The sequence below is a fragment of the Mandrillus leucophaeus genome, unplaced genomic scaffold (assembly GCF_000951045.1).
Source record: "Mandrillus leucophaeus isolate KB7577 unplaced genomic scaffold, Mleu.le_1.0 Scaffold169, whole genome shotgun sequence".
In the NCBI taxonomy this organism is placed as follows: domain Eukaryota; kingdom Metazoa; phylum Chordata; class Mammalia; order Primates; family Cercopithecidae; genus Mandrillus; species Mandrillus leucophaeus.
The window spans coordinates 895,786-923,749 of NW_012101687.1; the positions used below are offsets into that span (position 1 = coordinate 895,786).

A 27,964-nucleotide genomic window follows, 5' to 3' on the forward strand; every position below is an offset into this window, starting at 1 on the left:
ACGCATGGAGAACCGGCTGCCTGGTCCTCTTCGGGCTCTTTAAATGTGCGGCGGCCGCCGGAGGGAGCCCGGGGCAGGGGCTACGGGGAGCCTGGCTCCCCGCGGGACGGGGTTAACTCGCCCAGCCAAGGGCGCGTTGAAAGGAGTGTCCGAGAGAGTGCAGGGTAGCCAGGGTCGCTTCCTCGTCAGGCGCCCGGTCCCCCTTTTGCCCCTGGATCCCGCGCCTCAGTGCTGCAGCCATTAAATACTCTTCTCCAAGGCCAGTGGCCGGGGGTTGAGTAGGGGACGATCGAGGGGCGCCCGGGACCCAGCGGAGTGGAGGGTTTTGTCTGCGGATGCAACCAATTAAGCGTGCAGCCGGCGTTTGCAGAGCTGCGCTCAGCGCGCAGGGCTGGGGGTTTTGTTCGCTGTAATTTCCAAGCCGCGGCGGGCAGGGTCGGAGCGGGATAAGTCTATTGAGAACATTTAAACTCCACTTTCTCGGGCTTTAAAACTTGCTCGCTCCTTAGTCTTAAATCGCTTCCTTCATGGCAAACACGCCGATTTGAAAATAATCCTAGAGTCCCAAAGTTGCCTGAGAGCAAGGTGGGGAAATTGAACAATGTTTGCTTGCCAGAGAATTTTAGAAAAATTGAGTTTACCTTTTCAAAATCATCAAAGGAAACAAGCCTATCTAGAGGCCCCTGAGTTTTCCCGCTCTGCCCAAGCGACACTTTACATCGCATTTGAATCCTGTTTTACACCTCCCAGGAAGTCTCTGCCCTCCCCCACTTGTTTCCCACCCGCCACCCAGCTCCAACTGACTAATTGCACCCCCCTCCAAAAAAAAAATCCAAAAGAAATTACAGTGGGGTCTGGAGGTGATTGGATACTTTACCTTTGAGTTAAGGCAGAGTTCACAAAGAAAGAAAAATGTGTCTCCGATGTGTTTGCTCTCGATGTGCCCACTGGCGCTAGTGGTCCCACAGAAGCTTGCAGGGAACCTTCCCCGAATTCTCTAAATGGGATGCGAATTTTCATTGAGGACGTTCATGGGTTTTAAGTTAATTAGTCTCACTTAATCACCGAATCTGAATGAAATGTGAATAGATGATTCACTGGATAAATATTTGGGATCTGGAATATTAATCATCGCATTCTCTTAACCACTTGAGTATTTACTACTTGGCATAGGAGCCATTTAAAGTTTTGCTAAACCTAGTGATTGCTTCCATTTCTCATTCCCAGACACTCCATTCCTCCTCGCTTTTACCCCCTTTTAGTTTTCTCCACTCCATCCCCATAAGAGTTTTCTTAAAAGAAAGTTTTGAAGAAAATATGTTTATTTTTATCAAAAGATATTTAAATGTAGACTGGAGACCATGCCTGCATCTCCAAAAGGAAGTGGAGAATTGAAGCAATTAACTAGATAATTCAAGCAAAACCTCCCACAATAGATTTACTATAATTATTTGGAAATTTTAGGGGGAATGGAGTTATTTTGAACTGAAGAACTTGAATAATTCCTCCAGTATTTCACTCAGAATGTGTCAGTTGAATCATAATCCACCTAGAAGGCAGGTATACAAAGATTATTAAAAGCCACCTTTTCAGTATGGAAGATTGTTGAAATATCTATGATGTTAGCTTCATACTTCTATTGTTTGAAACGCTAGTATAATGGAGAGTGGTGTTCGTTTAAAATGCTTATTATTCCTATGAGTCGCCAAATGCATAGCCCTGTAAACTTTACGCCTTAAAAGTATATGACTTTCTAGAACATGCCTCTTCAGTCTTTGTTACCATTTTAGGTTTGAAGTAGAATCTAGTTTTCATATACAAAATAGGGTTTCCTCTTTGAACCCTTGGATTAAAAGTATAGTTATTTCCCCTTTCTGTAAACTCTGTACCATCATCATCCATTTATGCTTGAACTGAAAGTGTTCCAACAGCTCTTTTGAGCAGCACATGCAGAAAATATAGCTAAAGAGTCAGGGTCAATTTCTTTCAGACATTCTTGCCACAACAGCATTTTTTTTTTTCCCCCTCACAATTAGGAACCAACCGGTGAGCCCTCTCCTAAGAGACCCAGGGGAAGACCTAAAGGCAGCAAAAACAAGAGTCCCTCTAAAGCAGCTCAAAAGGTGAGATTTCTCGAGTCAAGCTCTCCTAACTTCATCAATGACTACAGGAGCCTCCCTGTAATTTTCCTATTCTAACTCCGCACCTAGGAATTTGTCCCAACTGGGTAACACAGACTCAATTCTTACATTTAACATTAATTAGATGCGAGTTAACCTTTTTTCTAAGCAGATGCTCAGCATAAAAAGTTTATGAAGATACTTAACAGTGTTGTTTTTAAACAAACAGCCACCAAATAATTTGAACTTTAAAACGGGTAGAAGTGAGGAAGGAAGGCAGGGGGGAGGGGAAGGTGGAAAATGACACAACTAATATTTGCACTAGTTGTAAGTAGTTAAAAACAAATCAAAACTATAGATTTTGCCTGGTGGTAAAGTTTTTGCAATTTCTTCTGAAAAATGATAGAGATTGATTTACTTTGTGCTTATTTCATGGCTACTGCAAACCAAATCCCCCTATTAAAGTACTTTGCCAAATAGATGATAATTAGAAGTAAATCTAGTTGTGGGATAGTGGAAAAATTTCATGAATTTTACAGCTTTAATTGTAATAATAAAGTATACTGCTTGTTTTACAATAAACCTGCAGTATAGTATATCATAATCTCAAAAAGCCTTTTCATCAAGTGACATAGAAATGTCTGAATTGGACAATGAGACTTTTTAAAACAAATATTTGGCTCATTAATATCTCTTTTTGGGCAAAATAGAACCCAGTTAAGTGTAACATTCAGTGTTTTTCTTAATAAATTTAAAGTTGCAGTTTAAGATAACTTCAGGCTGGCTATATTTAAGATTGCAAAGAGGAACTATGTCAGGGTTAATGCATGTATAGAGAAGTACCAGTCGCTTTTTTGACTTTATAAATAAATTGGAAAAAAAGTTTCTGCATTTTATTTGTAGGTTTGTATAGTAATTGAGAACAAAGTTTCAAAAATCAGAACTAAATTTGGATATACCTTTTCAACGGGTTTAAATACATGTACAGTATTTGTTAGAAAGGGCTATATGCTCATCGTTTGAGGATTAATGTTTTGTGTGGTTTTCTTTGTGACTGTGGGTACTAACTGTAATATATGTGCTAGTTTTTAGTGTTGTAAACTGCCATAGCAACTAATGGTACATATAAAGTTATTTAGGAAGTAACTATGAGTTCTTGTCTGTTTTAACAGTTTTGAACAAAGTTGAGGAGCATATTTTTAATATATTTAAATTTAATTGCTTCTTAGAGTTTAGATTTGATTGTGTTTCTTATTTAATCAATAAACTTTAAAATAGCTCTAAGTAACCTTGTTATTTAAAAATGGCAATATGTACTCTGGTATTTTTAATATGAATACTTTATATTTGTTTTATTTTACCTTATTTATAAATTAACTAAAAAGGACTGATTTTACCAAGGAGTTTTTCTATGTTGCGTAAGTGTGGAGTTTACCTAATTTACTTTTATTCTAAGGAGATGCACAAATAAATACTTGTTAGATAGCTAACACGCATTTAAGCTATGGTGTAGTTCCTCTGAAAAATGCAGCATGATAGTATCTCCTAGGAAGAAATCTTTAAATTTCACCATAAATAAGTAATTTGAAATTTAATACTAAAAAGGAAAATGAATTGTCTCCCATATTTTACTATATTCCATGTTTTTTGGATGAATAGATAGAAATGCTCCCATTGCCTCCTCTTCGTTTTAGAAAGCTTACCACTGACTAACAAAATTTGTACTGAGAAAAGGGAAGCTGAAACTAGTGCCTAGTTTACCACCTAAAGCAAAATTTTTAAAGTTGATCTATTCCTAAGTAAGGGTTGATTTATTTTTAGTGACTCTAGTGACAGGCGTTTGTAAATGAGCCCCCTAAGCCACTCATCTTTCTGAAAATTCTTCATATGTATGCATACATTATTCCAATTTCCAAAACAGAAGTAGGCTTTCTTTTTTCTAAAGATTCCTTCTCCAGAATCTTTCATTCTTTCAGACACAATTATTTCCAACAATGCTGTTATAAAAATCCCTCTTGTAATAAAAATGAATAAATACATTTGCCCATAACCTGACTTATTTTTCTTCAGTTTTATAAATTACGCTTCATCTGGAGAAGAGAATACCTTGCAAAATAATGAATGACATTGATGAATCGTTCATGGCATGTGTAAACTTAAGGTGTTTCCACTTTCAAATCAGAATTTGTTGAGTATGTTACTATTCTATATAAACATGATTTTCAAACATATTTGTTTATTAAGCATATATTGTGTTCTAACAAAACATATATGTTCATCAGGATTTTGAAATGCAAATCTTTTTAGAAAAAATTATATTGTTCATAACATGTAAGATAAACATACCCTGTGAGACTGACCAGAGTAGGTATGAGAAGTCTTCTATGAGTAACGAAGTGGGTGTTTTCCTGTAAACTGAGACCCATCACAGTGCAACATACATTGCAAAGACTGGTGAGTATATGAGAAGAAAGAAGCCTAAAATGAGAGGAGTTGCAGTGCACACTGAAATCCTGATGGTTATATGCTTAAAATGTCTTGCTGCTTGGAGTTTCTTGACTTACAAAGTTTATATTTGGATTCAGTAACTGGCCTTGGGACATTTGAAAACAAAGCTGTTTATTAGAAAATTAACAGTGTGAAACTGGACAATGCATGCAGAATGTTGCAAGACCAAGTGAATGACTACTAAGTTAGCCATCACTTTAATTTCAAACCATATTCAGTAGAAAATTGATTTATATAATATGTAAAACAAAGACATTTATAAAAACACAATTTGCTATGCTTGGAACTTTTGGAAGAGAATTATTCTTCAATCTACTTAATATTCCATTAAAACGAACTACTATGCATGACCATTGTGTGATGATTCTAGTCATTCCTCAGAACTCCAATCTGAGTGCTCAAAATTTGTCCCTGAATCAGTTTCATATAGTTACCTGAATAAAAGAAAAGAAATCAGAAGTTAAAGTTTTCCTGAACAATTAATTTGTCCATGTGTGTCTATGTCTGTGTGAGCATATCTTTACCCTTTTATTTTTAGTCTGAGATATACCTAAGACCAATTATGTCTTAACCTCCTTTTTTGTTTTGTTTTGCTTTGCTTTCCTTTCCTAGGTTGTGCTGGATGGAACTCTTTGCATGTTTACAGTTCCCAAATGGTTAGAGAGAAAAGTTATAATCTCCTTTAGTTTAGGGTTTTGTTGTACTTTTTTAATCATGACCGAATACTGGAGGGGTTGTCACTAATTCTTCAGTGTTGAAGGTCTCAAGTCAAATTCATCCTTAAGTTTTAAGCCAATTCTCATTCACATATTTTAGGAAGTTTTTTTTCTGAGGTTGAATTAAATTTTATTGGAAGGTAAATGAAAATTAAAAAAAAAAAGATCTCAGGTGTGAGATAACCCTACTTCATCATGTCATATATTTGCTTCACCACCCTTGTGACTTTAGGTGTAATGGGCAGATCTAGGGAGCAAAGTGCAGAATGAAAATATCTAGATAGAGCAGCTATAGTTAAAATAACATGTTCAGAGTAAATGTTTAGTCTCTATGTTCAATTTGCTATAAAAAGAAGGCCTGAATTAATTAGATACTGTAAAGACTACTTCATGCTCCTTCTAATCATTTGCATTCCTAGAAATGTGGTTTGCTTTTCATAATCATTACCAACACCAATCACAGGTATTTTAAGAAGAGAGAAGATAGGTTTTAGTCAACATGCAGATAAATCATTCAGCATAAATGCTGAATGAGGACAGAATTTTCTTCAGAATATAGCAGGCCTAGTTGAAAGGAGAAACCAAAGGCATTATTATAGGTGAGTTAAGGAAAGGTAACATTGGCAGTTATTATATAATTCCGGCCTATGGTTTCTAAATTAAACTACTGTGATTTAGTTTAATTCCTCTGTATTTCAATGGGCAGGTAAGTTTTATTGGGGGATTCAGGGCCCTATCTGAGGATACAAATGAATTCAGGCAGATTCAGGGCCCTATCTGAGGATACAAATGAATTCAGCAGGTGAAATTAAGTAAAGCCCAACTGTTATTCCATTATCTTGATATTTCAGGCTGACTTACCGAAACAATTGACTCATTTTTTTCTTTCACTTTGCCAGGGAAGATAAAGCCTTACTTAATGCACCAGCACATTCTATCTGGCAATGCTTTGAATCATCACAGATTATGATCCAAATATGGGAGATTGAAATACATTTGAATTATCTTACGAAGTAATTTTATTTCAAGGGACCCATAGTTCTACTTCTGTAGAAGCTCTCATCCTTCTGAACTCTTCTGAACTTGAAGGCTCCTCACTTCTCTGGCTGACCTATATTCCTGGCTCATTTTTATCTCAAGTTCTCAACAGATCATTTTGCTAAGGAGATAGAATATACCAGATTGGTATTCTATTGCATTTCAGTTCTTTCTCGAGAATAGATGGATGAAGAGCATTTTATGTCAGTTAAATCATTCAAAACTGTCTTGTCTTATTAACTTTCTGCAGTTTCCAGAGCAGAAGGCACAAAGTAGAAACTGAATTTAATTTCACTGTCCTAGATTCTGAAGGTTTTAGTTAGGAATCTTTGTTCTGCCAACCAGGAGAAAAGGGGAAATGAGAACTGACTATCTGTTAGGGCATTGCATTATCTCATATTGTTTTAATATGCTGAGCAATTTTGAATGGCATAGTCTATTTAAATTAGGGAAGAGTAGTGCAGGCATTATCTTTTGTCTAGGATAATGTTTGCTCAGAAGGTAACTCCTATGATCAATAGCAGTGGTCTCTTGTATCATTGCTATTGATTTTTCTCATTACAAAGAAGTAGAGAGAAGATTTGGAGGAGGAGAATCTTAAACTTTGAAAATGATAACTTTGCCTGTCATTTGGCTTTGGTTTTAATTTAGTGTTTGTATACATGAAGATAAGCATGTGCAAAATAAGGACACCAAAGTTGACAGTAAGTGCTAACTTGGGTAATAAGCAGGAACTACAATGGATGATGGAAGTTACTTATATTTCCTATTGGTAAATATATTATGATAGCAAATTGTAATGTCTCTTCAAGGCTAAAAGTGTTGCTTGTAAAATTAGGAAACTCACAGAACTGGATTATCAAAAAGGTAAAATGAAAATTTCCTCAGTGCTTAGTGGGATTGATTTGTATAGTTGATTTTGATATCAGTGTACATTGATTTATACTGTTTATGTTTTTAAAAATAGCAACTGAAGGAAATAAAATGTGTTTTCTAGGCTTTGGATAGTGGGCTTCATGTAAATCAAGATACATGCAAACAAAACAGGGCACCATCACACCCAAATTATTTTTCTAGTTTTTTTTTGGTACAGATGCACTGATGGATTTGCAGTGGGGGAATTCTGGCTATATCATAGTACATAAAAAATATGATGAGATAACTTGTAATACCAAAAAATTAATAGCCATCTAAATCTGACCCTGAAGTCAGAATTGAATTATTCTTAGTTTCCAACCTCTGCTCTTGTCCTGTGTTTATAGGAAACCTGGAAATACATTACTTTTAACTAATTTGATTTTCACCCTAGAAGGTTATCTTTTATTTTTTAAATTTTCCCATGGCAGTTTTGTTTTATATGAGAATAGTTCTCCAAAGAACAGAAACTTTACTGCCTTGAAATCCGATTGGGTCTCAGTTCTACTACCTGTGAACATGGGCAGGATGCTTAATCTCCCATTTGTAAAACAGGGGAATTAACAGTAGCCCTGCCCTACTTAAGTAACATAATGCTTGGAAAGTCACTTTGGAAACTTACAGAATTGGTAAGTATTATATTTGTGGGTAGCATTTTAAAGTAAGGGGAGGGAGAAGAAATTACATTTGCCTAACTGCTAAATACCATAGCTTTTGTCAGGCCCTTTATATGTCTATTAGCTCCTTTAATCCTCTGATTTAAGCATTGTGGTCTTCATTCCACAAATGAGAAAACTGTGATTCAAAGATGTAAACCAGGACATATCTGATACTCAACTCTGGTACATGGTAACACGTGGGTTTGAATTCACTTTAATTCTAAAGCTTATACTCTTTCCACTACCATGTGCTCCTGAATGTTCTGTAAAACACTTGTTAAAAGGTAGATTTCTGTTATCTCCAGTGACCTGAAATGCAGGTTGGAAATTACGCTTTGGGAAACCTTTGAAGGGCCACTCCAAAGGTTATAAAGAGATTGGAAATGTGTGCCTTCTGGTACTGATACCCACAAGACTTCTAGCTCCCAAATATATCATGGGGCTATGTCTTTGGGAATTGTAGTGCATCCAGAAGCTTTCTGCTTTGCTAAATGAGAGGGCTAGGTGAAATTATTTTTGCTAAAGTTTTACTGAACTCTAAATTCGGATGAGGAGGGAAATAAGACACACATATAATATAATCACTTTTCCTTCCTTTCTTTTTTCCTTCCTTTCCTCTTGCCCTCCCTTCCTCACCTCTTCCTCCTTCCTTCCCTCCCTCCCTCACTTACTCCCTTCCTCTCTCTTTGCCTCTCTCCCTCCCTCCACTCCTTCAACAAGTATATAGTGAACACCTCCTGCACACCAGGCACTAGTGCTAAGCACTGTTTTCAAGCTCAAGAGATGTGTTTGCTAGATGAATTTCTTTCCTATTTAGTTGTTAAAATCTGCAGTACATTGAAGAGTCTGCAGTACCAGAACTTGTTAGAGAAAGAAATAGTTATATTTCCCATTTAACATTTCTCCCAATCCTCGTGGACTTGCTTCTAAATATATCATAAAATTAAGTATACAGTTTTGAATCTAAAGTTTAAAACATAAAAATATTAATGAGGGCAAACAAGGGAGAAATGACACTTTTAATGAGAAATGATTGTTGTAAATATTCACATAATAGTACTGGTAATAGTCTGAAATTTCAGTTCTTACAAATGAGAATTCCGACCGTATCTCCCTTTTCTCTCTCAATGAGAGCAATAAATAGTTAGAATTAGTTATGTCTCTGTTATACATGGGTTTGTAGTATAAAGCCAAATTCTATTCTGGCAAAGGAAAACCAAATATACACTTCTACAGTATTGCATATGTTAAAACAAAACAAGCCTCCTGAATGTTTTGTTTGTCTTTTTTGAAAAATAATATCCTGAAAAGCATTAAACACAGGAAAACAATATTAAAGCTGGTGTTTTCCAATATGTAAAAATTCTGGATCTAAGCTGGTTTACAAACTAAAACCCTAACTTGTTTTGCAGCCTTTGAGGAGTTTGATTAGAATGATTAAATAATGTGGGTTTTAAAGAAAAATGAAAACCTCCCAGATCGATGCCACACAGCACAGCTAATGTGTTTCTTCTAGATGTAGTCTCAGAAGAGAGTTTCAGTTTACATGTAACACAGGCCTGAACGACCAAGGAGCGAATTTGCTTTTAACAAGTCCGAGTGATAATCGTGATATTTTGCCCTTTAGTTAATGGTGCAAAGTTTATTTCTCAGTAGGCTTTTTGTAAATGAGATGCTTGTTTAAAAGTCATCTTATTTGCAGGGCTTTTTCTGTTTTTGAGAGATTTGTTTTCTCTGACTTTGAAATGCAGTGAAATCCTTTTAGAAAAAACAAAAAACAAAAAACTCTCTCTTCAATAGACTTTAAATATGCCCGGATCACATCATGGCCCCTGAAACATAACCATGTGGAGAAAGCATAGTGTAGCACTGTTAGCTTCTAAGGTCAATAGCCTCCTTCTCCCACCCCCACTTCACACCCCCATTTCCATTAAAAAGGATTTATATTTTCCATGTTTATGTAATTTACTACTGGGTTAAGTGTGCAATCTTAGAGTTGCTTCCAAAGATTAAGTTAGATGCTGCTTCTGTGCTAGAGAACTCCATACCCAAATATAACTCACTATGCAGTAGCAAAAGGGATCCTTAAAAGCCTTATTCTAAAGGTGACAGATGGGTGTGATGGAATACTTTCATTGACCAAGCCTTCTGAGAGAGGGAACTAACTTGAAGAAAAACTCCCTTTTTGGGAGGCCGAGGCAGGCGGATCACGAGGTCAGGAGATCAAGACCATCCTGGCTAACACAGTGAAACCCCGTCTCTGCTAAAAATACAAAAAATTAGCCAGGCGTGGTGGCGGGCACCTGTAGTCCCAGCTACTCAGGAGGCTGAGGCAGGAGAATGGTGGGAACCTGGGAGGCGGAGCTTGCAGTGAGTTGAGATCCGGCCACTGCACTCCAGCCTGGGTGACCGAGTGAAAAAAAAAAAAGAAAAAGAAAAAGAAAAGAAAAACTCCCTTTAAGAGTTCCATCTAGTTAGGAGTGAAAGAACACTTATGGAGCACCTCATGGGAGGCAGGAACTTCTAAGTACTTGGAGGAATGACCTCTCATAGGAGGCGTCATCTCCATTTCACAGATGAAACCAAATTGAGGTCTTCAAGGCCCTGCCCAAAGTCATAAAACTAAAATGGCAGAGCAGGAATTGGAATCTAAGCGTTCCAAGGTGGAGTCTGTGATCTTCTCAGGACATCGCCCTCTCTCCATGAGGCAATACTCTGAAGAGTATGTGATTTACTTGACACTCTGGGCTTTCACTGAATTCATGCCCTTGGGACTGAAGGTAAGACAGTGCCACTAACCTCTGACAATATATGATTCCTTTGTGGGAGCCATTCAAAAGTAATAAACAATGATTCAGAGTGTCCAAATCTGATGGTTAGATAGAATTCCTAAAGGCTACCAGGTTTCCTTTTGTTCTGGGAAATTAACTGAATCAGTGACAATTACAGTTTCCTCAAGTATTTTTTTATGGTAACAAATGCTTGTATACTAAGGGGTAGTAGCATTGTTAAGAGGCTAGGAGCACAGTTTTTAGAGTTAGACAAAACTGGGTTCAAATCCCAGGTCTGCCACTTACCTGCTTTGTGACCTTGAGACAGTTGTATACCTAACCTATCTAAGACTTAGTTGTTCATCTACAAAATAAGAGAAATAATAATACCCACTTTATAAGGCTGCTGTAAGGATGAACATAACACCTGTGACTGACAGTCGAGTGCCTGGGATATTTTAAATGCTCAATATGTGTGAGTTAACATTACAATCATATAGAGTCTGGGTTAATTCATGGGACCTGTTGGATAGTAATGACAGATCAGGGAGATACTATTTTGGTAAGAAATGTTGTGGCTTATTTTATCTGTTATCTACCTGTCTGTCTATCTGTCTATCCATCTATCTATTTGTCAACTATCATGTAAATCTATCTGTTTTTACCAGGCAGACTGAAGAGAAAAAGAGGAAAGTTTCATTTGGCAGTGTAGATAGTCAGTATCACTACCAAGTACCCCCACTGGCTGCTAACTCAGATAACAAAAGTAAAATGTGGAACAAGGTATCCTGGTTCAAGTTACCTATATTTGTGTGTTAATATAGCCATGGATGATTCTTATACATGAAACAATATGTACTAAGTTTTCTTTATCCTAAGAAGTATGAACGCATGTTTTTATAGATGTATGTGATATGTGTGTGTGTTGGTGTGTTGTTGTGTCTGAAGATTGGACTAGGGCTGACAAAAACAGGGAAAAATAATTGTTTTATAAATCATGTTAACAACTGTGATATCAGAAAAATCTTCTGTGAAGTAAAGCAATGAAACAAACTCTCAAGATAGAAATGTATTCGTGTTAAGTGTGGGATTATTGTTAATAAAGTACATTTTTAATTAATCATTATTTCTAGGCACATATAGTTTTCATCACTGGGACAAACTGATGATTTCTGCCGCTTTTTTTTTTCTCTGCTTTAGGTGAACTGATTGACAGGTAATTGTTTCAGGCAAGGAACATGAAATTAAACATGTAGAAGTGTACAAATGTTTGTTATTTTGAATTAGAATGCTTGTGTATTCTTTTTTATACATTTATACTTGCTTTTGACTATCAATATAGGTAGAAGAGCTTTGTAAATTGTAAAGCAATGTATCAATATTAATTTTTGCAACTTTAGTTGTGACATGGAAAGAATCTTGATCATCTTAAGAAACATTAATTTTCTAAAATACTAACATATGTAGTTACAGAATGTGGGGATAATGTTTTTAATATGGACAGAAATAAAAGCAAAATAGCTTTTTAAGAAGCATTTTCATGCATTTCAGAAGAGATCACTACGGGGGAGTATTTTAGGGTGAGGGGTTGCATAGATACCTCTTTACATCATGCAATGAAGAAGAATCTACTCAAAAATGTGGAAAAAGATTAACCTTAGAGGAGATGGAGTTTGCTAAAAAAAAAAAACCAAAAAACCGATACTTCATCTGCAAAGCAGAACATTCTTACTTCAAATGTGTCCCTTGGTGCAGTACTTATAAACAATGTCAGGTAGAAAACTATAATGACTTCCTTTGTCATTTGCAGAAAGCAGAAGCCACTGGAGAAAAACGGCCAAGAGGCAGACCTAGGAAATGGGTGAGTAATAAGATATAATTTTTCTTCTTTTTTTTGGAAAGAAAAATTTCTGTTGTATTAAATGAGAAAAGTTTTATTTCGTCGATTACATGAATTTCCAACTTCTGGTTTGATGAATCTTTGAAAGGGTTAAGGCAAGAGACAAATGATCATCACTTCCTACCACTAGGCTCCAGGTGTTTACGCAGAACACTTTTCTTTCCTGAAGGTGGACTCATTTTTCTATCTCTTATCAACATCAAAAGAGGCTCCACTCTTCCTTCAAATGGGGTAACAATGAGATGATTTGTTCAGTAGATTGAGTAACTAAAGTTATAGGGTATTATGAAACCTTGGAAGTTGATTACAAATGGTGATAAAATTCATACACAATGTGTATGTGATAACTTTTTAATGTTTTTCTTTTTCTTTCTATTTTTTTTTTTGTTTTCTCCATGGCTTTTTTTTTTTTTTTTTTTTTTGGACACATCTCATTTTCTAGGTGGTTTGTGTTTTCTTTTTCACATGGCTTTGTTAGGAAGCAAGGGTTTATTTCGAGTTTTTCTTGCTTCCCTTAGTAGTCATTCTCCACATGCAAACATTAGAGATAGCTGTATCCATACAAGTGCACTTAATCCCATAGGCACACAGATCCTGTATCTTTTGAGGCCAGAGATTCAGTCGCCACTGAAGAGCTTTGCTAATTTTATTGCTTGAACCTTGTTCCCTTGGTTGCTGTGTTACCCATGTTCTTCTGGTCTGTCTTTCCCACTGACAGAGAAGTCCTAAAAAATGAATGAACTCGTTTCTCAAGAAGGATGAGGGCATCCTTTATACCCAATGTTGTATATAATGGGTTCTTTGGCTTTCCTTTTTCCTCTTCCCCAGTTCATTCTTCACGCTCCAAATTTTAAAAAGTTTTTTTTTTTTTCTGTTATGCTGGATTATATGTTCCTGTTTGCCATTCCTTTCTCCTGTAGAGTTCTGCATCACTTTCTATTTATACTTTGGTATTGCCTTTCATTTAATTTATTCATCTTGTATTTTTCCTCTGCTCAACATGTGTTGGGATTAGATTTCTTAGCACAAGGAAATGGGATGATCTTTAGATGAAAAACATCTCAGTATTAAAGTGTAACCTTAAAGTAAGGATATTTCATTCAACCTTCTGTTCATTAACTTAGTTCTCTCCAAACCTGCTTATCAAGTGGTGATCATCTAGCCTGTGCTTGATTACCTTTAAAGTTAGGGAACTTGCTACCTCTCAAGGCTGCCTCTTTATTCTAGGAAAGTTCTGAACATTAGAAAATTATTCCATCTGACTCCCTGTAACTTCTGTCCACTGTCTCTAGGTCATCCTCCTGGAACATACAGAGTAATTGTTTTCACTTTCACTCATGATATCCCTGCAAACAGTTGAGGAAAATAAACACATATTCTTTGTATGTATCTGTGTTTGTATGTAACACATACTCCAGTTTTCTCATTTTTTCCCCATAAAGGAACGTTCTTGTTGTTCTTTTCTGAGCATGTTTGTTCTTTAATCTTTTGAAAGATGTCACCTAGAACTAAATATCATATTTCAGGTGTGGGTTCCATAACAAGTGGGTTTATCACCTTCCTTATTGGACATATGATTCCAGTTATCGATTGCTGCTTAGTTAACCACTCTAAAACTTCATAGTATAAAAAAAGATTTTATTATGCACATGGATTCTTTGGGTCAAGGATACAGGCAGGGTAGATAGAGCAGAAAGTCTTGTCTCTGCTCCATGATGTCTGGGGCCTTCACTGGGAAGACTCAAGCATCAGTGGATGACTCTAACACTTGGGATCCAGAATCTGGAGCTGTTTCACTTACAAGTCTGGTGCTTTATCAAGATTGACTGGAAATCTGGGTGGGTCTGGGAGTATGTGCACTGGATCACCCATACATGGCCTCCCCAGGATAATCAGCCTTCTTAACATGCACTCAGAGCTCCCTCTGGGAGTGTTCTGGTAACTGAGGAGGTAGCTGCAAGGCCTTTTTTGCCTTAGTCTCAGAAGTCAAAAACTGCTGCCTTCATTATACTCTAATGAGCACATTGTTGACTAACTTGATATTGACATACATATCAAATAGAGATCTGCTGTTTTCTAAGCATCAGAACTCTAAAAGGACATCCCATACCATTGAACATTAATAAGAAAGATGTGTATAATCTTTCTAATAGATAGCATAATAGAAAATAGATGAGTTATTTGAAGTCATGGGATTAATGTAGCTAAAATGAAATAAAATAAATTGTAAGCAACTACAGTGGCAGTTAACCAGCAAACTAACCTCCATCAAATGGGGCCTCTTAACTCTCTCAGCCTTTCATCTCCTCTGCCTTTGGACTGTCCTATAATGGTCACCAATTCACCTCCATAGGTTAGAGTCCTGTCGTCTCAGAACCTTCCTATGGCTCCACATCTGACCAGCTAATTAATTACAACCCATCCTAGTACTTCGAAGTCACCCGGTTTACATCTACCTTTCTTTACAGTTTTCTTTTTCACCACGCATCCTTAAACAGTTGATTAATCAGCCAAGCCGGAGTAAACTATAGAGCAATTATATGTTTTTTTCTTAACGGGTTCTTGCTAATTTAGTGGGGGATCTGGATTGCAGGCATTCGATCTTCCTGCTGGGTAAGAAGCGCATGTGAGGCGCCCATCACAGAAATCCTTGCCTTTCTGAGAATAGCCGGGCCATTTTCTTTGACTCTCCTGGTTTCTAATTTTTACTGGCTGTGAGAATGGAAAATATTATGCGGTGAATTGTTACAAGTCCCTGATTTGGTCCCCAAAGAAGAGTTGTTCTACTGAGAAGAGGAAATAAAAGGAAATTGTATATTTTTTCTAGACAGCGTGTTTCCTCTTTGCTTGTATATCTTCTGTTGGGTAGAGTATGCAGCCAGTCACAGCAAGGCATTCCGTTCAATGGCATTCTTTGCTGGAAAGCTTGTACTGAAGAAATAAATTATTGCATTTTCCATAGGAAATGGGCTTATACTTTATAGCAAGTTCAATTCTTTCCAACAGTGTCATTCACCGATTTCCTTGAGTTAGAGATATATTTTTGAACTGACTGGATTCATTAGGTATATGGGTTAGAAGCCAAATTGTTCCCCTTTTATTCTTGTGGGGTATTTTGCTTTGTTTTAGAGCTCTTGTGCTTTTAAAACTTGTTCCAGTAGATATTATAGATTCATGTAAGAGGCCTGGGAAAAGATACTTAGCGAGGAATCATTTGATCTGATGTAATTGGGATCGGTATGGGTAGGTGTAGGAGAGAAACTTCAGTCAGTCTTGCTTTCAGAGGGCATGAAGCATTGACCAATCCAGTGATCTAATGAGTGTGTTAAGTAGATTTGCTTAAGAACACGTCTATTGTTTACTTTAATTCCCTTCATCTTTTTTTTTTTTAATCCCCCTAGTTTGAACTGGATTTCAGATCTATTATTTTTATGAGGTGGTCTGATTTTCAAGGGGGGTGTGTGTGTGTAGAAGAGGCTAGAGGTAAACGGGTCTCTTTTTTTGGGGGCTTTTTATAGTTAAGAGCTTTTTATAGTTAAGAGCTTAGGCTCTGGATTCAGATGGCTTGAGTTCAGATTCTGGCCCGCCATTTAGCTAACTGGAGTCTTGAGAAAATCACATGACCTTTAACGGTCCAGTTTCCTCATCTGCAAAAGTTATATTTCTAATAGAGTTGTAAGGATTAAATGAGATAATGCATGCAAAGGGCTTAATAAAGAGCATGGCACACAGGAAGTGCTCAATAAATGTTGGAAATCATGATTAATTTCACTGTACATTTTCATTTTGACATTAGCTATAGGCTAAACCTTAATTACTTAAAGCCACCAGTAGTTACACATAGAATGAATGACAGAGTTACATGTCAGACTAACCAAGTACCCTTGATGGTATCATTATGTCCTCAATATATTTATGCTGAATATTAATCAAGTTTAAGAACTGCTTACAAATAATACTAAAATGCATTTTAATTCTCTTTGCTGTTAAGGGGGAGTTTTACATTGCAGCTTAGAAGCCTTTCTTCTAATAGTAGAGATTTGGTGTCATGTGGTGTTCATCAGTTTGAAAAGAAGTATTTCTGCTGTTTGCCTCAAGATGTACATACAGAGATGGCTGATTCTCAGAACTTCTATAGAATTCCATTAGCCAGTCCTGCCAATTGAAATTTGGCATTTAATATTTGCATTTTTCTATTCTTGCATAGGAAAGGAGCTTGTCACATACCTAGTTTAGTGATGGAAAGCATTTGGAGAAAGTTGTAGAGAGTGGGGCTCAGGCTCAAGAATACAATGAAGTAATAAAGTTGTTAACCTCATGTATAAAATCCTCCATGCAGATGTTGCTTAGTGATGCAGCTAGTGCTTCTGGAGAAAAAGAAGCAGGAACCAAATAATGAAGACTACATCAATGGGAACAAGTGATACTTTTAGGTGTTTTGTTCTCAGAATATTTTAAAAGAAAGGAAATTAACAACAGAAGAAAAATATTTACAATATGAATTAATGGTTTTTAAAAGAAAAAAAAAATCTTTCTGGAGATACTAAGATTGACCTAGAAGTTGATCCAAGGACCAGATGCTGAAACTGCACTTCAATTGGTCACTAGAAAGATCCCAGCAATCCCCAGCTGGTTTCTCAGGCTGCTGATTCCCTTTATTTGGTAATGGGGTGTGTGCAGTACGTCGATTAAAAAATATGTATTTCCATTCCATTGCTTTTGAAGGGGAGCAGTTGTCTTTCTCTTATTAAAGAGCTTGTGATACACAGGAAAGTGATGTAATTTTATTTATTAGTCAAACATGTGAGGATTCTAGATAAGACAACAAGGGTTTTTTTCCCTAGTTTGTAGAAATCTAGAAATTTAAGTGATGATTTGAGGATCAAGAAGGGAGAACTGAATCAAAATAAAATTTACTACACCTATTCTTTGGTTTTGGAATTCTTTGGCTTTCTTCTAAAGATCCCAAGCATTAATGTATTGAAGAACCTGGAAATCTGATTTTGAAGCTAAAGCATTAGGTTTTCATGTCCATTACTTTTCCCCTCCAGAGGTTTGCTACTTACACACACACACACACACACACACACACACACACACACACACCAAAAACTTTTAGCTGTTTGTAATTTAAGACTTTCCTTGTTGAAAGTGGCTGGGAGTAGTGGCTCACGCCTGTAATCCCAGCACTTTGGGAGGCCGAGGTGGGCAGATCACTTGAGGTCAGGAGTTCGAGACCAGCCTGGCCAACATGGTGAAACCCCGTGTCTACCAATAATACAAAAACTCCTGAGTGTGGTGCACCATGCCTGTAGTCCCAGCTGCTCAGAAGGCTGAGGTAGGAGAATTGCTTGATCCTGGGAGGCAGAGGTTGCAGTGAGCTTAGTGATCATGCTGCTGCACTACAGCCTGGGCAACAGAGCAAGACTCCATCTCACGAAAAAAAAAAAAAAAAGAAAAAAGAAAAAGAAAAAAGAAAGAAAAGAAACTGAAATATATAACTGCAGTGTTTAGAAAGGAATATCCAATAATGCAGATTGCAGATAATTGCAACTTTGTACTGGAGTTGGTGGGGAAGAAATGACTTTGATATAATATCAAAAACTCTCTGCTAATGGAATATGTGAAGGTGAAATCATTTTCCCTTAGACCCTTGCGATTATCACATGCTTTAAAAAACAGGAGATGCTCTTTTTAAAACAACTGGATTTTAAAAATATATGCTTAGTAATTAAATATAAATTTGCTGATGCATATAATGCATTCAAAGTTGGTAAGTAATATTTTCTGAAACTAGCTTCTCCTTTGCAATTATGATAAAAATAGAGTACTTTCCAATTTTTTCCCTATGGGGAAAAGTAGCTAATATTGTTTTGTTTTAATAGTTTACTGCAAAATTCACTAAAATGATTATTTAAAACTAAAAGATGAAATATAAAAACACGAATAAGTCATGTCTTAAAGGCAAGCATTGAATTTGATCATTCATGTTTTGATTCAATACTAATGTCTTTTTCATTTGTTTTAATATGCAAGTGCTATTCTTAATTATTCTGTTAAATGAAGACTTTCCAAAAAAGAGATTGATAATCTGCCCTACTTGGTCATCCAGTTCATCCGGTTTAGCACGGCCAATCTCTACCAGACACTAACCATTTAGGATTATAAAAGCATTGACTGCAGAGTCTGAAGCTCCAGTGACTCTGCTGCTGTGCCAAAATAGCATTGACTATAACCAAGGAAGAAGAGGTTTTTCTCACTTGTGTGGAGTGGCAAATTTTAGACAGGAGGTAGTTCATAAAAATGTGTTGTTTCTCCATATGTTATCATCAGATCAACAGAGTCCTGGCCAAGACAGTATTCTCAATTTTTAATTCTAATAAAATGACAAATGTAGAATCAGTGACCATTTTGTATGACAACAAATGTATATAAGATTTTCCTTACACAGTGTACTATCCCTACTCCCATACACGTTTACCTACATTCACCTTACTGTAAGTATTTATGGATGGTAGTAAATATTTCTAAAAGGTTGGAAATCCTCATACTGTATATTAATATGCCACGTTTTTTACTAGGTAAACAAGTAAAATGATTATATTCCAGGAGAATATTTTTGTTGTGTTTTTAAGGGTGGAGCCTGCTTTTATAAGGGTTTTTGTTTTTGTTTTGTTTTGTTTTGTTTTTGAGACAGAGTTTCGCTCTGTCACCCAGGCTGGAGTGCAGTGGCACAATCTCGGCTCACTGCAGTTTCTGCCTCCCAGGTTCAAGTGATCCTCCTATCTCAGCCTCCTGAGTAGCTGGGACTATAGGCCCATGCCACTATGCCTGGCTAATTTTTGTTTTTTTTTTAGTAGAGATGTGGTTTCATCATGTTGGGCAGGCTGGTCTTGAACTCCTGACTTCAGGTGATCCTCTCACCTCAGCCTCCAAAAGTGTTGGGATTACAGGCATCAGCCACCACTCACGGCCTTTAAGATTTTTTTAAAAATCAAGGAATTCCTGATTCTAAACTCTTCAATACTTGACACAAACATTTAAACATTTGACAAAAGATGGGATGAAATCAAGCCTACTCCTTGTACTCCAGATTGAAAAAAGGACCTCTGTATTTTGATGGGCTGAATACCTTTGGGCAGGTTGCTTAATTTATCCATGCTTTTTCTCATGTTTAAGTGCCTGACAGGAACATTCTGTCCATAACTAATGGCTGTCAAACATTTACAGTTGTAAAACACAAAAACCTTTATTGCTCCAGCCAGGGACTGATTATTGAGTTTGTGATGATGCAGCCTCTTGTCTCCTTCTTTGCTTTGTTTTCTCTGTTCCCACCTGCTGCCTGCCCTTTGGCCATTTCACTGCTCATTAGTGCCTCCACCAGATGGGGGGCAGGGGCAGGAACAGGGGGTCAGCTCTGGTAAAAGGCTTGGTGAGAAGGAGGCTGAGAGTAACAGCCAACATCAGGTTTTCAGATTATCTACATCCAGGCTCGCCCCCAACCCTGTCCTCAGGAATCACTGAATGCAACCATGACACAGAAATTTGTTTTTCATTCATTATTTTTTCATTCTTATAATAAACGTGGTTTTATAAGTTAGTTAAAAAGCTAAAAAGTATTTTTCAAGATGTCATAGTAAATAAGAGTCCCTTTTGAGCATTTCGTTAGTAAACGATGAATGGCTGCCGGTCAAGCTTGTTCTGGCAAGTCTTTCGCCTCTGTTCAGATTCAGAAGAATGGCACCAAATCTATGCTTACATTAGGCTCAGGTTGTGGAATGTAGTTCTTTCAATTCAGGTTTAGGGAATTTGCCTTATGATGGTGAAAGAGTCCTGTTTGGGTGTTAAGAGGCCACAGAGCTAACCCTAACTATATGACCAAGGAAAGCCCGTGTTATCACATTGTACTGTAGTTTCAGTGTGTTAACTCAGAAAATGCACCTGAAGTGCCTCTTTAAACGTGACATTGTGCAGAAGGCACAGCACGTACAGGACAGAGATACAGACAGAGGTTACTGAAACACTTTTGTTTGTTCACCTATTTGGTTGCTTGTCTCTTTCTTGGCTGGATCATTTAAACCCTAGAGCTCCAGTTCTGAGACCCTTTGATTTTGTGATTTTCCCATTTGTCTAAACATTTTGCCAAAGCCATCTGACATTATTATGAATCAAGCCTGTGCTGGGTCCTAGGGATGTCAAGGTTAACAAGATAGGTGGGACTGCCTTTGGGGAATTTATAGTCTGGGGAGTTCTAAAGAGATAACGTGATGCCTGCCAGGTAGATTATTATTCTGTGCTTCAGATGTTAGGAGGTTAAATTAAATGACAGTTTTCAAGTATTTTGAGCTCTTTAGAATTTAAATAATTCCATAGAAGTAATTATACTGCTTTCCAAATCCTAACAACACACTATTGGAATTTACTTATATTAACACCATAATTTGAATGTACATGTACATGTATACATATATATATATACATACACACACACTTATATATGATATACGAATTGGTTGTACTATGTACTGTGCGCCTGGGGTCACATTCTCTCATTATCATCACAGCAAATATTAAAGCTAATACAAAATGTGTACAGATTTGATTTATCAAAGTAGTCAAATTTCATCTAGTTAGTATAGGTTCAAAAAGATGAGTGTTAAGTCGTCAGGTCCCAGCTCCAAAAAGAGGAAGAAAAAGGGAATCAGAAAAACCAGGAAAATTCTGGTGAGCCATTCAACATATGGTGATCTTATTTTTCCTCTTTGTGCATACTCAGTATAATTTATGTTTATCAAATAATTTTTAAATCACCAGGTCTTATAGCAACTTAATTATATACTTTAATATTTCTGAAAAGTGCAGCCCTTTGTGTTTTAAAATGAGCTCTTTGAGGGTAGGGTGCATATCTCGTATTTATCTTTTCACCCTCAGCACCTAGGACATAGGAGGAAATTCAGCAAAGCGATTAAGAGCTCAGACTGCCTGGGTTCAGGTATCAGCTTAATCAAGGCAAGTTGCTGATGGTCCCAGCCCCTGTTTCCCTGTGTGTAAAACAAAGGGTAATCATAGTTTTTGTCTTGTAGGATTGTTTCGTAAGAGTTAAATGAGAAGCCATCAAAAAAACTTTATTCAGCATGTGGCAAGCTCTCAATAGGTCGTAATTGTTGATGTTAGTACAGTCCCAGGCCCATAATGGTGCTTACTAAATGTTCGGTGAGTAGGATGACAGTTTTTCTTTAGTGTGTATAAAGCATGGCTTTTGAATTTTTGTTTTCCAGTAATGAGTGTGGATTTGAATTACATTCTTTGACTTAAAAAAAGAAAAAAACCAAACAGGTGATCTGTATTTCCAAAGAGGCTACACTAGGTTTTTTTGTTTTTTAAAAAGCACAACCTATAGGTATCAAAGCAGATTTGTAATAATTTTGAATTCCATCTCATGCCTCTCCGCTAAAGAAGTAAGCTGCTAGCCACTATCAACCAGGCCCAATAGAAACTTTGAATGTCTTGCCCTATATTAATATTTCCATTCCCTCACTCCTGGAAATAGCATTCTGCTTTCCAAAATAGACTCTTATGCTGTACCTTAGAAGGATTTTTGTCACAATTTTGGATCATCAGAAAAACAGAAGACAGTTTTATTGGCCAAACCTCATGAACTAATTTTCTAAGGTAGTTTCTCTCTCTGTTTTACAAAAACTCATTTTAATGGCCTATTCGTGTCCCATTTTCTTTCTATTAATTTTTAGTACTAACATGAGAATAAAGAAAAGTAAAAGTAACTCTATTTGTTTTTTTTGAGGGCATCTGAAAGCACTTAAAGTGACACATTAAGGCAGTAGGGTGTACAACTAAAGATTTACTGGGGACAAAAATCTGAAACGCTAGGCTTACATCAACATGGGAGTAAGTACTTTACAGTGAGAATAATAGCTAGCAATGTTACATAACTTAAAAGTTTAAGCATTACCAATAATGGAAGTTCAGGTTTACCAAGTTCCCAGAAAACCCAAGTATCTTCACTATTAAGGCAGTGCCCCAGTGCAGGAAGCACTAGATCCCAAGGAGGTGAGATAATAACTCTACATGCATGGAGGAACATGGACTCCTACGATTATGGTTGGTAATGTTCTAGAAAGCACCATTTGTTTTGCGGTGTCTTATTATTTCCTGTTCAGAATGATTGTGATGTCAGAGAAGTACATCCTATGCAGTTTGTGCCAGAAGCTGATCCTCGAGTGTAATTTCCTTATTACAGGGTCTCTGTCCCTACATTTTCTTTCCTGCCATTATTCTCTCAGGTAGTCCAACTTCAGTATTCCTTACATTCTCTAGTGGAAACTTGATGAGGCATTTGCATGCCTGGGCCCACTCTCAGTTGATAGAACTGGGGGTGGGGTTAGAATGCATGAACATGGCCATCTCTGTGGCCCCTCATTCTCTTGAGAGATGGACATTCTTGGCACTGGATGCACACTTTATGAGTGTTAAGGAAAGGATGAAAAGGCAATGAGTGATCTTATAACATGTTCGTTCTGTGCTATTGCTAAATCTAAAATTTCTCTTTTAAAAGAAAGTATAGTTTGATTTACAAATCAATAAAGAAATCCCTTATTCCCCTTTCATATGTTTGGACTATATATTTTCCATATATATTTGGTGAAAATTATCTCTTTCCCAATCCTAATTCTCCTTATTATAATTTCTTTCATAGCTATGTTGTAGAGTTTAATGACATTGTTTGGATTGCTATTAAGATTTTCCTAAATGAGAGTGCTTATTTCCAGACTGCCAAACCAAGACAATGGTCGGCTCTGAATTTTTTTTTTTTTTTTTTCTTTTGAGGCTGGAGTGCAGTGGCGCAATCCTGGCTCCCTGCAACCTCCGCCTCCTGGGTTCAAGTGATTCTTGAGGCACAGCCTCCCGAGTAGCTGGGATTACAGGTGCCTACCACCACGCCTGGCTAATTTTTGTATTTTTAGTAGAGACAGGGTTTCATCATGTTGGCCAGGCTGGTCTCAGACTTCTGACCTCAAATGGTCCGCCTGCTTCAGCCTCCCAAAGTGCTGGGATTACAAGCGTGAGCCCCTACGCCCAGCCTATATTTTTTATTTAGTATTGCCCTTCCTCTATTGGTAGTTGACTTTTTTGTGGATATTAAAATTTGTCATCAAATCAGCCAGGCTTAAAGTTTTGTGCTTTCCATCCTGTTTAAACAATTGATGAGCTACATAAAACCATTTAAAATTCATAATTTTATAAGCAGTAAATTGGAAACTTTTTCTAACATATAGTCCGCCTTGCTATTAAATTGCTTATCTTAGTGGAGATCAGTTGGGATCCTTTTCAACTGTTAAGACCTATGGAAACAAAATTGTTACAGCTATGATCCTATTTACACTGTTGGAAGTTCTTAGGGAGCCATAGTATTTATAGGAAACTAATTCACGCTCAACTCACTTGTACTGCATTGTTTCCTGCTATGATAAAGCAAATGGGTTACGTATATTATTGCTTTAATAGAATAATGAATGCACTTAGATTGTATAGTGTGAGAGAGTTTGGCCTTACATAGTCATAGTACGAAGAGAGACCGAATTTTTTTTTTTAACTAAAAAAAGACTTTTCTGCTGGGATTGTAATAATGTGGTAAGTATTCAGACTTACTATTTGCTATCTTTGAAGCAAATATATCACAATAAACATTTAGAGAAGCTGATATTTTATATCCATAAGGCAAACACAGAATTTCACGATTTGTGTGAAAATTTGGGTGTTTTATCCTGTGGTTTTATTTTATTTTTGAGTCTGAGATACTTTTGTGTCCAAGAAAATGTTTAGATTAATTTACTTGTAGTCTTGAAGTTATCTTTTGTAGAAAACCATCCTTATGTGTATGAAAAAAGCCATTTAGAAAGGAGATTTCGTGAGTATCCTTGACAGTGGTGTACAAGTTTAATCATCTTTCCTGTGGCAGGAGAGTCTTCATGTATTCAACCTAGAATTTCTCCTTTTACGGTTCTTAGTCCATTTCCTCTTGTCTTATTCTTAATGGTGATAGAGAACATCTGCTATGTTCCTCTTCAAAACATATTTTCCTACTTGGGGTACTGTAAAGTGTACATACTTTGGGTCCTAACATATCTGCATCTGAGTCTGAACCTTATCACTTACTAACCTTAGGCCTTTGTTACCTCTCTGAGACTAAATTTCTTCTTTTGTGAAATGAGGCTGGTAATATCTCCATTGTAGTTTTAGCTAAAGTATCCAGTACCTAGCAAATGCTCAAAATACCATTATTTTGGCCTGGCACGGTGGCTCACGCCTGTAATCCCAGCACTTTGGGAGGCTGAGGCAGGTGAATCACTTGAGGTCAGGAGTTCGAGACCAGCCTGACCAACATGGTGAAACCCCATCTCTACTAAAAATACAAAAAATTAGCCAGGTGTGGTGGCACATGCCTGTAATCCTAGCTACTTGGGAAGCTGAAGCAGGAGAATCACTTGAATCCAGGAGGCGGAGGTTGCAGTGAGCCAAGATCACGCCATGGTACTCCAGCCTGGGTGACAAGAGTGAAATTCCGTCTTAAAAACAAAAACAAAAACCAAGAAATTAGATGGCCTTGGTGGCCGGCACCTGTAATTCCAGCTGCTTGGGAGGCTGAGGCAGGAGAATCGCTTGAACTCAAGAGGCGGAGTTTGGAGTGAGTCAAGATCATGCCACTGCCTGGGCAACAAAGGGAGACTCTGTCTCAAAACAACAACAGCAACAACAACAAAAATCATTAGTTTTAAACCCTGTAAAAATATGTTGTCAGCTTTCCATTTTCCACAATAAGATTCCCAAATCTTCCTTACTATGTCCTGTTTTTCTAACTCACTAATCATGGTTCTGAATGAGACTTCAAATGATATGGTAGATGGAACACTACGTTTGTGATGAAAGGCCTTTCTGACTTGCTTTCCGACTTAATGAATTTCTAGCTTTATGACCTTGGACAGGTGACTTATCCTTGAACCTGCTTGCTCTTATGTAAAAGGGGGATAATAATTGTCATATATTCTTTGTCTTCCTCTCTGGGTTGTGGTCAGAATAATATAAGAAAGTAATTTGTAATGTACAAATAAAGCACCTTGCAATCATAAGGTAACAGCAGGAAGTATCAGCAATTAAAATTTCATACACTAGCTGGATGCAGGGGCTTACGCCTATAATCCCAGCCCTTGGGGAGGCCAAGGCAGGTGGATCACCTGAGGTGAGGAGTTCGAGGCCAGCCTGGCCAACATGGCAAAACCCCATCTCTACCAAAGAAAAAAATACAAAAATTAGCTGAGCATGGTGGCGCGCCAGTGTAATCCCAGCTACTTGGGAGGCTGAGACAGAAGAATCGCTTGAACCCGGGAGGTGCAGCTTGCAGTGAGCTGAGATTGCACCACTGCACTCTGGCCTGTGTGACAGAGCAAGACTCTGCCTAAAAAAATAATAATAATTAAAATTTCCTGCACTACAATAGGGTGAATGAAATTGTTCCTGTTATTTATGTAACTTCTAACACTTAGCTTGCTATCTTCAGCTTTTCCCTTGTCCTATCTGGTGGTTTATGAGGCATTTACTCTTTTACCATTTCCATCTGCTCTTGTGATTGAAAGGCTAAAACTGACAACTTTCAGATGTATCACAGAGACATGTCAAAAGAATTTCAACGTGAAAGGTACTGGGTTCGTGTGCAGAAGTAGTGAATAAATAAGCAGGGTTGGGTGAGGTTAAGAGAGAGCCAGATGATCTAAGTGGTAATAAACAGGTGAAGTGTCCAGGAGAGAGAGATGAGCAGAAGAGATCTCTCCAGTAGTAGACTTTGAAGAGGAGGATTTTAGAATTCGTCTCCTAAGACATTCATTGCCAAGTTCCAACCGAACATCGTGGACAAAACATGTCTAAATGAGAAGGAAACTTTGGGACATTGAGGATTGCTTGGCGTGGAAGTGACCTGGAAGGTTACAGTGATCCCAGGCAGGAGAGGACAATGGCCATGTCTGCAGTGGCTGTGTCTAAGGGGGAAGGTTGCGGACTGACGTGTTGGGAACTGGGAGTGTGGCACTGGAGAAGACCAGTTGGATAATTGATTGCCCTAGGTGTGAAAGGTGAACCATGAGGACGGTCTAAGAGCACTGAAACTGGGGAGAAAAGAAAGTAGTGTGAACGTGGTAATGCTTAAATGAATATTTACATGTGATACTGGCTTAATATTTTAAATCTACTGAATATACTGTTCAAGTTTATAGAAGCAAGAAACTTCCCCCCATATTTGTACTGTATTAATCTTTTGGTTTCCTTGCCTCAATTCAGTTTTGTTTCATGTTTAATTATGGGGCTGAAAGTACATAAGTTTGAGTAGTCTAGAGTGGAATGTGGTTAAATATCCCTGCAGATTACTTTACGTGTTTCAGTATTCCAATAAAATCAGCCGCAGTGATCCATATGGGATTTGTAGATGCTGCTTTCCCGAGGCCCTTTTCTCCATGGCTGTCTGTGACCTTAGCCATTGAATGGCTTAATCGTTTTTGGCCTCCTCAGTCAGTGATTCTGAGCGGGCAGAGTGGTAATGTGATGTCATGTCTGGGGCATGAGCCTGCATCCTCGCAGTACATGGGTCCCACCCTTCCTGGTCTAGGCAGCTCAATGCACAGTGCTTGGCGCATCGTGAGTGCTCAATAAATTCAGTTGCTTTTCCCGTCTCTCTCTGGATCTCAAATAGGAATATCCAAATTTGAGAATGCCACCAAAGCATTAGGTTCCCTAATTAAAGTCCATAGTAAAACCTGAGGCAGATGTGTGGGAACGCAGTTCCAGACACTGTAGTTAACGTAGGAGAGATGATCGCACTGTATTTACAACAAGGCTTCCCATGCTCATGAATCATAATAAGAACTCTTACAGGATTAATGAGTTTTAACTTATTGCAGAATTTTTGAACTATGTGTAATACTGGGACATTTCAAAGTGTTCGTCATGAAAAGTGGCTGATGGAGGTACACATTTTGAGATATCCTGTGTTCTGACTACGTTGTTTGTTATCTTATTGACATCTTCTGTTCCTTTTACAAAAAGGTCAGCAGGAAGGCCCTCCACATTTTCTGTAGATTTCTAGATAAGAGAAACATCAAGATAGAAGGGAACATTTTGATAGCTTTACACATTTATGTTTTTAAAAATAAAAAAATTCTTTACATAAAACTTTCTTTCGTGCCCTTTCTCTGGTAGAGAGAAAAATCAGCCCCCTTTTCTTTCAGAGAAAGGCCTTGTGCACTTTGCCCAGTTTTCCCCAAACGCTGGCATT

General features: G+C 37.4%; 1 protein-coding gene and 1 long non-coding RNA gene across 2 annotated transcripts in view; one reads left to right on the plus strand and one right to left on the minus strand.

Annotated features, from left to right (window-relative positions):
• The window catches only part of LOC105537091, a 68,628-nt gene extending 67,618 nt beyond the window's left edge, over positions 1 to 1,010 (minus strand). The window contains exon 1 of the long non-coding RNA XR_001005671.1: positions 878 to 1,010. This is a non-coding gene — a long non-coding RNA (uncharacterized LOC105537091). The remainder of the gene's footprint in view (positions 1 to 877) is intronic.
• Positions 1,011 to 1,524: 514 nt separating this feature from the next.
• Positions 1,525 to 27,964, plus strand: part of HMGA2 (high mobility group AT-hook 2) — a 129,175-nt gene continuing 102,735 nt past the window's right edge. Inside the window, exons 1-3 of the mRNA XM_011976647.1 lie at positions 1,525 to 1,560; positions 2,037 to 2,123; positions 12,538 to 12,588. Coding sequence (XP_011832037.1) covers positions 1,525 to 1,560; positions 2,037 to 2,123; positions 12,538 to 12,588 — 174 coding nt within the window. The remainder of the gene's footprint in view (positions 1,561 to 2,036; positions 2,124 to 12,537; positions 12,589 to 27,964) is intronic.